Here is a 12,368-nt window from a genome sequence, read left to right on the forward strand (position 1 = left end):
CTGAGGAGCTGCGGGCAAGAGTTTTTAGGTGAGGCCGCTGTTTCGGCCACGGCCTCGTCTAAAAACTCTTGCCCGCAGCTGCTCAGGACTGGCGCAGTGTCCATAAAAAAAAAAAAAAAAAAATTTGAATCGTGAATCGAGTTGTTTTTGTTTTTTTAATTGCAGACTTTGTGGAGAAAATCACCCAGCTCTACCCCCTCCCCCACTATTATTATACATTTATTTATCTCTGACATATACCGCAATTCTGTACAGAGAACACTGTACCAGAGGAGCTTACGCTCTAATGTCCACTCCCCCACAGTCGCACACTATTTATTAATTTATATAGCTCTGACATGTACTGCAGTGCTGTACAGAGATCCCTGGGCCAGTCACATCAGTCTCTGTACCAGAGGAGCTTTCACTCTGTCCCCTCCCCCTCAGTTGCACACTATTATTATAATACAGTGCCTTGAAAAAGTATTCATACCCCTTGATATTTCCCACATGTTGTCATGTTACAACCAAAAATGTAAATGTATTTTATTGGAATTTTATGTGATGGACCAACACAAAGTGTCACATAATTGTGAAGTGGAAGGAAAATGATAAATGATACAAATAAATATGTGAAAAGTGTGGGGGAGGGGCATTTGTATGGCGCCCCCCGGAGTCAATACTTTGTAGAACCCCCTTTTTCTGCAATTACAGCTGCAAGTCTTTTTGGGGATGTCTCTACTAAGGATGAGCTCTGGCGTGTTCGCATGCTCCACGTGCAGAGCCCGGCGGGAAGTCGGCGCAGCGCTGCGCTAATCACAGGCAGTGAGACATTTCCCGATCTCTGCAGCCGCACATCGGGGGCAATGTCTCACTGCCGGTGATTAGCGCAGCGCTGCGCCGACTTCCTGCCGGGCTCTGCACGTGGAGCATGCGAACACGCCAGAGCTCATCCTTAGTCTCTACCAGCTTTGCACATCTAGAGAGGACATTTCTGCCCATTCTTCTTCTTCTTTGTAAAATATCTCAAGCTCTGTCAGATTGGATGGAGAGCGTCTGTGATCAGCAATCTTCAAGTCTTGTCACAGATTCTCAATGGGATTTAGGTCTGGACTGTGACTGGGCCATTCTAACACATGAATATGCTTTGATGTAAACCATTCCATTGTAGCTCTGGCTGGATGTTTCGGGTCGTTGTCCTGCTGGAAGGGGAACCTCCGCCCCGGTCTCAAGTCTTTTGGAGACTCTAACAGGTTTTCTTCTAAGATTGTCCTGTATTTTTCTCCATCCATCTTCCCATCAACTCTGACCAGCTTCCCTGTCCCTGCTGAAGAAAACCATCCCCACCACATGATGCTGCCACCACCATGTCTCACGGTGGGGATGGTGTGTTCAGGGGGATGGGCGGTGTTAGTTTTCCCCACACATAGCGTTTTGCTTTTAGGCCATAAAGTAGAATTTTGGTCTCCTCTGACCAGATCACCTTCTTCCACATGTTTGCTGCCCCCTCCCCCACATGGCTTCTCACAAACTACAAACAGGACTTCTTATGACTTTCTTCCTCCAATGTCTTTCTTCTTGTCACTCTTCCATAAAGGGCAGATTTGTGGAGAGACGACTAATAGTTGTCCTGTGGACAGATTCTCCCCCTGAGCTGTGGATCTCTGCAGTTCCTCCAGAGTTACCATGGACCTCTTGGCTCTTCTCTGATGAATGCTCTCCTTGCCCGGCCCGGTCAGTTTAGGTGGACGGCCAAGTCTTGGTAGGTTGGCAGTTGTGCCATACTCCTTCCATTTTCCGATGATGGATTGAACAGAGCTCCGTGAGATGGTCAAAGCTTGGGAGATTTTTTTATAACCCAACCCTGCTTTATACTTCTCCACAACTTTATCCCTAAACCTGTCTGGTGTGTTCCTTGGCCTTCATGATGCTGTTTGCTCACTAAGGTTCTCTAACAAACCTCTGAGGGCTTCACAGAACAGCTGTATTTATACTGAGATTACATGACACACAGGTGGACTCTATTTACTAATTAGGTGACTTCTGAAGGCAATTGGTTCCTCTAGATCTTAGTTAGGGGTATCAGAGTAAAGGGGGCTGAATACAAATGCCCCTCCCCCCACACTTTCCACATATTTATTTGTATCGTTTATCATTTTCCTTCCACTTCACAATTATGTGACACTTTGTGTTGGTCTATCACATAAAATCCCAATAAAATACATTTTGTGGGTTGCAACATGAAAAAATGTGGACTATTTCAAGGGGTATGAATACTTTTTCCAGGCACTGTATATTTCTATAGTTGTGCTGCCGAGGTACACTTCTCTTATCTCTTGCTGGGCTCTAATTCCTTCTGATGTGTTTTATTATAAATGAAGGGGGGGGCGGGGGGGACAGTTTCCACCAATCGTAATCTTTTGTGTAAATTCTTTTATTGCGCAGAGAATAGCACATTAACCTCCCCAGCCCCCCCTCCCCCCCTCCATTTAATTTCCTTTTTAATAAACACTTTAATTACATAAATTTCATTTATAAGAACATACGGCTGGAGTTGGTCTTTTGTTCCCGGATATCTTTCCAATTAGCGGGAGAGCCCATCTTTCGCTGGAGCGCCATCAGCGGCGTAATTACGCCTAATTGTTTGTGACATGAAAGCTGCAGTTTTGCCGATTTTTTTTTTTTAATTATGGCGGGTCTTAATTCGCCCTGATGGCTTCTGTATGGCGCGCTCGTAAGCGGCGGGCGCTGGTGTTGGAGTCTTGGCGCTGTCATTCAACCCCTCCCCCCCCCCCCCCCCGCCGCCCAGCACGATGACAAGATTCACCTCTACAGGACAAATCGTTTTTTTTGCGAATGTTGTCCGCCGTCTCCTGTCAGATCCGATCAGAGCGGCGGTGGTAAATCATTGACCCAAACCTGATTATTGGTGACCGGCAGAATCGGGGGGGGGGGGGGGGCGGGGGGTGCGGCGGAGATGGATTGGGAAGTTAATCGCTCTTCACACAATGACTTACAGCCGCCGCCGTTTGTGCGCAGTGTTTTTTTTTTTTAAGCACGGTGATTTGTCTTCCTATTTTCGCAACAATTGCTGCTGTTAATTGATACATTTTAGTGTTTATTATTTGTGACAAAGTAGCAAAGCCGTGACAAATGCGTTCAGCCACTCGAAACGCCCCCTTTTCCGCTCAACGAGCGCGCGGCTTAAAGTGACAACGGTCGTAGCCTCCTGAATGCCTTTCAGTCACGTCGGCACCCGCGGGTTGCTCTTCGGAGGCCAACCCGGGTGTAACCGGGACATGGCGCTTACAGGTATAGCCCCCTCCCCCAGCCTGTGATTGGCGAATGAATAAAGAAGCGGCAAACTGATGAACTGTCACTCTGCTGTCTCCTTATATCAGCACCTCAACACACCTGATTGGCTCCTTTTTGTGCTGCTTCTTCGGCCTCGAGTCTGAGCTCTGCTGGAATATACACATGACAGCGGGTCGCTCGCCCTGCCTTTCCTCCATTCAGAAATTTCCTTGTATTCTTTTTAACGGGATGCAAGGTGTACTGTGACTAGAGGAGGCGGGGCTTGATAAATTTGCTTTGAATATAGCAGCCAATCCGTTAGGAACCAGTTTATTTTTTATTGTTTTTTTAAACCTGCAAAGCTTACAGTTAGAACATTTTAACACGTTCTTGAAGGTGTTAAAAAAAAATACGCACTGTCACCGTACTAATGACACCGCCAGGGAAGAGGTTATCGGGGGGGGGGGGGGGGTGATCAAAGGGTTAAATGTGTCCCTAGGGAACTGTGTGGGGGAGGTGCTTTGATTGGGGGGTGGGGGGAGAGAGCCTGCGAGGTCGCATGTGGCCTGCGATGCCCTATGGTGTGGCACTCCACCTCCTGCTCTGGAAAGCAGATGGGCAAGTCCAGATCGCCGGTCCCCCCCGACCTGCCATATCCGAAAATCTATGTAAAGAACGCAGCTTCCGATGGAGGGAGCAGAACAGCTGCTCCAGCAGGCGGGTATGGCTGGTGGCTGCTGTGGGTATGGCTGGTGGGTACTGCTGGCTGTCCCTCCAGGCGGGTATGGCTGGTGGGTACTGACTGCTGGTTGTTCCCCCCCCCCCCAGGTGGGTATGGCTGGTGGGTACTGCTGGCTGTCCCTCCAGGTGGGTATGGCTGGTGGGTACTGCTGGCTGTCCCCCCCCAGGTGGGTATGGCTGGTGGGTACTGCTGGCTGTCCCTCCAGGTGGGTATGGCTGGTGGTTACTGCTAGCTGTCCCCCCTCCCCCCCCGGTGGGTATGGCTGGCGGGTACTGCTGGCTGTCCCCCCCCCCCCCCCCCCAGGTGGGTATGGCTGGTGGGTACTGCTGGCTGTCCTCCCAGGCGGGTATGGCTGGTGGGTACTGACTGCTGGTTGTCCCCCCCCCCCCCCCCAGGCGGGTATGGCTGGTGGGTACTGCTGGCTGTCCCCCCCCCCAGGTGGGTATGGCTGGTGGGTACTGCTGGCTGTCCTCCAGGTGGGTATGGCTGGTGGTTACTGCTGTTTGTCTCCCTCCCCCGGTGGGTATGGCTGGTGGGTACTGCTGTTTGTCTCCCCCCCCAGGTGGGTATGGCGGGTGGGTACTGCTGGCTGCCCCCCCTCCCCCCAGGTGGGTATGGCTGGTGGGTACTGCTGGCTGTCCTCCAGGCGGGTATGGCTGGTGGGTACTGCTGGCTGTCCCCCAGGTGGGTATGGCTGGTGGGTACTGCTGGCTGTCCTCCCAGGCGGGAATGGCTGGTGGGTACTGCTGGCTGTCCCCACAGGCGGGTATGGCTTGTGGGTACTGCTGGCTGGTTCCTGACCCGCCATCCAAGAGCATCAGTGTGACGGGAGCCACTGCTAGAGGAAGCATGTGCCTGTAGTAGAGAGCAGAGCCGATGCTTCCTGTACAGCTTGCAGGTGGAATGATACCAAATGTACTCCTCCTGCAGTACCTGCCCTGGGGGGACAGCCAGCAGCAGCCACCAGCCATAAAACCGCCTGGGGGGGCAGCCACCAGTCATACCCACCTAGGGCACAGCAGCAGCCACCAACCATGGGGGGGCAGCCATTGACACCTGCAGGAAGAAGTGGTGAAGATTGAGGTGCAGGTAAACTGCGGTGCATCAGTGTGAAAGCAGGCTTGGGCCCCTTGCACATATGTCCAATCGGGTCTGCCTGTCCCTTTTCCAGGCGGGCCAAATCAGACCCTCCATTCAGCTCTATAGCGCAGCAGATGTAAACTGACTTGTCTATTTACACCCCCCATGTCCAATCCGTTCCACTTAAAAGCAAAAAAATAGAAGGGGACCCGTCCCCTTCTGTCTGAGCAGATAGGACTGACGGGCCCGTAGTGTCCGTGTCTGCTCCTCCTATGCAGAGTGGACACAGACCTGTCATCTGCATCACATTACATTCTTTCCTGGGTCTGATGGCCAGAGAAACTGTCAACGGTGACCTGGACGTGATGTCATACATGTCGCTTCCGGGTCAGCATAATGAGAAAGGTGCCCACTACTGCTCTAAAGGGATCCCGCGATTATGGTGTATACAGAGTGACATCGGTCCAATTTTGAAAGGATAACGTTTGGGGAAATGTACAAAGACTGCAGAGATGTACTGAGCCCAGACACACCCCCTTTACTGTCCATTATTCCTGTACTAACCGTATTTTATGTCCTCTTCAGGGTGTCCACATTGTAAGAGCGCCGTCCCCGACTTCACATCCGCAGCTGAAGAGTTCAAAGATGACCGCAAGGTGGGTAGAGATTACGCCAGAGGGCGGGGTCATAATATCACAACCTCAAGCCAGCCAATCATCTGTGTCCTTTTTTCTCCCTCTAGTGGCTGTCTGTATGTCAGTCAAACAGTTTTCATCCTTGCTGATAGACTGCACAGATAACAGATGACAGGAAAAGACGCTATTGTTTTAAAGAAAAAAAAGATCTCTGTGCCGAGTTCCCGGGTCTGTACACTTGCTGTGCTCATTATGAGGGGTTCCCACCATCCCTGTGCTGAGTTCCCGGGTCTGTACACCTGCTGTGCTCATTATGAGGGGTTCCCACCATCCCTGTGCTGAGTTCCAGGGTCTGTACACCTGCTGTGCCCATTATGAGGGGTTCCCACCATCCCTGTGCTGAGTTCCCGGGTCTGTACACCCGCTGTGCCCATTATGAGGGGTTCCCACCATCCCTGTGCTGAGTTCCCAGGTCTGTACACCCGCTGTGCCCATTATGAGGAGTTCCCACCATCCCTGTACTGAGTTCCCGGGTCTGTACACCCGCTGTGCCCATTATGAGGAGTTCCCACCATCCCTGTGCTGAGTTCCCGGGTCTGTACACCCGCTGTGCCCATTATGAGGGGTTCCCACCATCTCTGTGCAGAGTTCCCGGGTCTGTACACCCGCTGTGCCCATTATGAGGGGTTCCCATCATCCCTGTGCTGAGTTCCGGGTCTGTACACCCGCTGTGCCCCATTATGAGGGGTTCCCACCATCCTTGTGCTGAGTTCCCGAGTCTGTACACCCGCTGTGCCCATTATGAGGGGGTTCCCACCATCCCTGGGTCTGTACACCCACTGTGCCCATTATGAGGGGTTCCCACCATCCCTGTGCTGAGTTCCCGGGTCTGTACACCCGCTGTGCCCATTATGAGGGGTTCCCACCATCCTTGTGCTGAGTTCCCGAGTCTGTACACCCACTGTGCCTGTTATGAGGAGTTCCTACCATCCTCGTACTGAGTTCCCGGGTCTGTACACCCGCTGTGCCCCTTATGAGGGTTTGCCACCACCCCTGTGCTCAGTTCCGGGGTCTGTACACCCGCTGTGCCCATTATGAAGGTTTGCCACCACCCCTGTGCTCAGTTCCCGGGTCTGTACACCCGCTGTGCCCATTATGAGGGGGTTCCCACCACCCCTGTGCTGAGTTTCCGGGTCTTTACACCCACTGTGCCCATTAAGAGGGGTTCCCACCACCCCTGTGCTGAGTTTCCGGGTCTGTACACCCACTGTGCCCATTATGAGGGGTTCCCACCATCCCTGTGCTGAGTTCCCGGGTCTGTACACCCGCTGTGCCCATTATGAGGGGTTCCCACCATCCTTGTGCTGAGTTCCCGAGTCTGTACACCCACTGTGCCTGTTATGAGGAGTTCCTACCATCCTCGTACTGAGTTCCCCGGGTCTGTACACCCGGTGTGCCCCTTATGAGGGTTTGCCACCACCCCTGTGCTCAGTTCCGGGGTCTGTACACCCGCTGTGCCCATTATGAAGGTTTGCCACCACCCCTGTGCTCAGTTCCCGGGTCTGTACACCCGCTGTGCCATTATGAGGGTTCCCACCACCCTGTTGCTGAGTTTCCGGGTCTTTACACCCACTGTGCCCATTAAGAGGGGTTCCCACCACCCCTGTGCTGAGTTTCCGGGTCTGTACACCCACTGTGCCCATTATGAGGGGTTCCCACCATCCCTGTGCTGAGTGAAGAAGACTTCACCTACAGCTAATATCTCTCTTTCGGGTGGACTGACCCTTTAACAGAACAGATTTTTGCACACAGGCACCTCTCTCTTCATTCACTGAAATACAAAGAAATTTATAGAATAATTCACAAACTCGCCTTTTCAATCCGGAAAATCATTTGTTTGTTCGGTAATCTCGTTCTGTTCACGGAATTAATTTCAGTCGGTAAATAGCATTTGCGTCTGAATTATCGGCGACTTAATTCGATTACATAGACTGATCCCTCTACTGCCGCCATTAATTGTCTTCTTTCCTTTGTGTTTTCGATTTAGCGGTTATCAGTTTGAAGAGTCGCTCTCTGTGTCGCGTTCTCGGTTGTAATTTAAAAAAAGAGATTTAGTGCGGCGGATGAATTCTTTATGAGCTCAGACACATGAGAGGGTTATCATTGGCTTACATTCGACCTGTAAAGTAAAACTGTAGCATAAGAAACCCAAACGGTGACTAGATTTCACCCCTTTTGGGCGCCTCTCTCCATTTCTTCCTCCCCTCCAATGTCGGGTTTCCTCTCCAGGGTGAGGCCTTCATTCGGAGCGACTTTAATAGGTGACACGCAGCTCAGCGCTCAAGCGATGTGTAGAAATGCCTTACCTGAGCCCCCCTGTAACCTCTGTGTGACCCATGTTACTTCAGAGCCCCCTGAGCATCCCGAGTCACCCCAAGACCTCACGGCCCCCTGAGCATCCCGGGTCACCCCATAACCTCACGGCCCCCTGAGCATCCCGGGTCACCCCATAACCTCACGGCCCCCTGAGCATCCCGGGTCACCCCATAACCTCACGGCCCCCTGAGCATCCCGGGTCACCCCATAACCTCACGGCCCCCTGAGCATCCCGGGTCACACGATAACCTCCCGGCACCCTGAGCTCCCTGGGTCACCCCATAACCTCCCGGCACCCTGAGCTCCCTGGGTCACCCCATAACCTCCCGGCACCCTGAGCATCCCGGGTCACCCCATAACCTCCCGGCACCCTGAGCATCCCGGGTCACCCCATAACCTCCCGGCACCCTGAGCATCCCCGGTCACCCGTTAACCTCCCGGCCCCCTGAGCGTCCCGGGTCACCCCATGACCTCACGGCCCCCTGAGCGTCCCGGGTCACCCCAAGACCTCACGGCTCCCTGAGCATCCCGAGTCACCCCAAGACCTCACAGCCCCCTGAGCATCCCGAGTCACCCCAAGACCTCACGGCCCCCTGAGCATCCCGAGTCACCCCAAGACCTCACGGCCCCCTGAGCATCCCGAGTCACCCCAAGACCTCACAGCCCCCTGAGCATCCCGAGTCACCCCAAGACCTCACGGCTCCCTGAGCATCCCGAGTCACCCCAAGACCTCACGGCTCCCTGAGCATCCCGGGTCACCCCAAGACCTCACGGCCCCCTGAGCATCCCGGGTCACCCCAAGACCTCACGGCCCCCTGAGCATCCCGGGTCACCCCAAGACCTTATGGTCCCCTGAGCATCCCGGGTCACCCCATGACCTTACGGCCCCCTGAGCATCCCGGGTCACCCCATGAAGGATTGGTAGGGGTGGAGGGCACTGAATGGAGGCCAGTGGAGGGATTGGCAGAAATGGGTGGAAGGCACTGAATGGAGGCCCGTGGAGGGTAGAAGAGGAATTTGCAGAGAGGGATAGATGACACCAAACACAGGTCAGTGGAGGGATTGGCAGAGAGGGGTGGAGGGGACTGAATGTAGGCCAGTGCAGGGATTGGCAGAGAGGGGTGAAGGGCACTGAATATAGGCCAGTCGAGGGATTGGTAGGGGTGAAGTGCACTGAATGTAGGCCAGTGGAGGGATTGGCAGAGACGGGTGGAGGGCACTGAATGTAGGCCAGTGGAGGGATTGGCAGGGACGGGTGGAGGGCACTGAATGTAGGCCAGTGGAGGGATTGGCAGAGAGGGACAGAGGACAGTAGAGAAATTGGCAGAGAGGGGGGAGGACACTAAATGAAGGCCAATAGAAGGATAAGTGGAGAGGGGTAGAGGTCACTGAATGTAGGCCAGTGGAGGGATTGGCAGAGGGGTGGAGGACACTGAGCGGAGGCCAATGGAGGGGATTGGTAAAGGGTAGAGTTCACTGAGTGGAGGGCAGTAGAGTGATTGTTGGAGAGGGGAATGCACTGAATGGAGGCCAGTGGATGGATTGTTGGAGAGGGGTGGAGGACATTGAGCAGCAGCAGAGACGGGCGCAGGGTAGTAGAGGAATTTGCAGAGAGGAATGGAGGACACCAAACGGAGATCAGTGGAGGGATTGGCAGAGCGGGTTGGAGGACACTGATCGGAGGCCAATGGAGGGGGATTGGCAGAGAGGGGGTAGGGGTCACTGAGCAGGGGTCAGTAGAGGTATTGGCAGAGAGGGATGGAGGGCACTGAATGTAGGCCAATGGAGGGATGGGCAGAGCGGAAGGAGGGCAGTAGAGATTGGCAGAGAGGGGTGGAGAACATTGAGCAGCGGCAGTCATGATGTACTGAAGGGAGGATAGCCTATGTAAAGGTCGGCCAATGATGAGGCAGTTGGGGGGGGGGGGGGGGAGAGAGTAAATGAGAAGCTTTGTGGTGGTAGGAAGTAAAGAATGGGTACATTTCAGAAATGTTGTGGAGATCAACCACCCAAAGTTTAGTTCATCTCCCCCAAAATCCCACAGTGACCCCGAGAATGAGAGGTCCATCCAGATTTTATTATCCTTTACATTTTAATCATCACCTCTGACGTAGCGCTCCATCATCGCTGTCACATGACCTCACCCTGCGTCTTCATACGTTCTTGTGTTACAGATTGCCTACGGCGCGGTGGACTGTACCAAAGAGAAGAACCAGGAGCTGTGTAAGCAGGAGGGAGTGGAGGGCTTCCCCACCTTCAACTACTACAACTATGGCAAATTCAGCGAGAAATACAACGGAGAGCGTGCGGTGAGTGCGCCAGATCGCTCGTCACCGAGCCGCCGCCTTACACTAGTTTTCTTGCCTTATGTCTGCTGGGAATCTGGTGCTTAACCCATTCACGCCCACAGTATGCAGATAGGCGGCCTCACTGGTTTGGACTTTTTTTTTTTTCCCCCGTGGGGCCACATATATGCATACCTGTCTTGGCGGGAGCCCTTGGGTCCCGTACTATTAATCGGGACCCGGAACACCCGGTTTTGGGTCACCTGATCACTGTGACAGCCTCTGATTGGCTATCAAAGAGAGAGACTGTGAAGCATGCCACTGTGTTTCTCTATCTGTGAACAGAGAGGAAATATACATTGTATTCATTCTCTGTCTCTCTTCCCCCCTCTCTCTCTCTTCCCCCCTCTCTCTCTCTTCCCCCCCCTCTCTCTCTTCCCCCCTCTCCCCCCCCCCTCTCTCTCTCTCCCTTCCCCCCCCTCTCTCCCCCCCCTCTCTCTCTATCCCTCCCCCCTCTCTCTCTCTCTCTCTCTCTCTCCCCCCCCCCTCTCTCTCCCCCCCCCTCTCTCTCTCCCCCCTCTCTCTCTCCCTCCCCCTCTCTCTCCCTCCCCCCCTCTCTCCCTCCCCCCCTCTCTCCCTTTCTCCCTCTCTCTCTCCCCCCTCATTCTCTCCCCCCTCCCCCTCCCCCTCCCCTCCCTGTCTCTCACCCTCACTCAGCCTCTTTCTCTCTGCCTTATGGTGTTAACAAGAAATATACAGCTAAATTAACTACTTAACAACAAGTTAAAATCAGGTTGTTTTATTTTTTTAAATAATATTAAAATAAATACATTTTATATATATATATATATATATATATATATATATATATATATATATATATATATATATATATATATATATATATATATATATTATATATATTATATATATAATTTCAGATAACCTAGAGAATAAAATGACGGTTGTTGCAATACTTTGTCACACCATATTTGCGCAGCGGTCTTACAAGCGCAATTTTGTTTGGAAACAGAACATTTAAAGCGGAGGTCCACCCTAAAATGGACCTCCGCTCATCGGAATCCCCCCCCCTCCGGCGCCACAATTGGCACCTTTCAGGGGGGAGGGGGGTGCAGTTACCTGGATAATCCAGGTATCTGCACCCACTTCCGGGCTAGCTCTCTGCGGAAAGGGGCGTACGTTACTCCCCTTTCCGCAAGTGCCCGCCCCCTTCAGCAAGTGCCCCGCTGCCTGCTGGGAAACACACAGTTCCCAGAGGCAGCGGGGACCGTCCGGATTGCGCCGCGCGGCTCGCGCATGCGCAGTAGGGAACCGGGAAATGAAGCCGAAAGGCTCCATTTCCTGATTCCCATACCCAAGATGGCGGCGGCAGGACCCGACAGACGACCTAGCGATCGGCTTCGGGTGCCGACATCGCGGGCGCGCTGGACAGGTAAGTGTCACCATTTTAAAAGTCAGCAGCTGCAGTATTTGTAGCTGCTGGCTTTTAAAAAAAAAAAAAAAAACGCGGAGTCCCGGTGGACTCCCGCTTTAATAGATGGAAAGTTGAAACAAAATGACTGAAGGTCCTCTTTAAGCATCCTCCCAGCAGCCAGCATCAGGTACTGGTTGGAGACCTCTACTGGTGGACACTGGAACTGCAACTTTCCTCTCTGGGAAACCACAGTGCCGCCAGCAGGTGAAACCGGTCCTGACAGCTACTTACAGTTGTGCACCATATGTGGCCAATACCACAAAAAATGATCTGCCTTGCATTGTAGAGCGAAGCACAGAGACCCAGTGATGACTGCACAGGGTCTAAAATCATGTGATGAAAATGTAAAAGTTTTTGTTAAAAAAATAAATTAAAAAAAAGTGCCGTTAGTATGTTGATTTGGGGGGGAGGGGGGGGGAGACCAGGGAAGCAGCATTAAATTTCCCATATAGCTTATTTTTAAGCAGATCATGTTCCACGCT

The 12,368-nt window shown here is 52.8% G+C and overlaps 1 protein-coding gene across 1 annotated transcript in view; it reads left to right on the top strand.

The window, feature by feature from the left end:
- PDIA5 (protein disulfide isomerase family A member 5) overlaps positions 1-12,368 on the top strand; it is a gene marked incomplete in the record, with an annotated part of 94,017 nt that overhangs the window by 78,638 nt on the left and 3,011 nt on the right. Inside the window, 2 exon segments of the mRNA XM_077449728.1 lie at positions 5,681-5,751; positions 10,281-10,415. Coding sequence (XP_077305854.1) covers positions 5,681-5,751; positions 10,281-10,415 — 206 coding nt within the window.

This window comes from Lithobates pipiens, unplaced genomic scaffold (assembly GCF_037356315.1).
Source record: "Lithobates pipiens isolate NorthernLeopardFrog02 unplaced genomic scaffold, aLitPip1_a1.2 Scaffold_22, whole genome shotgun sequence".
NCBI classification, from domain to species: Eukaryota; Metazoa; Chordata; class Amphibia; order Anura; family Ranidae; genus Lithobates; species Lithobates pipiens.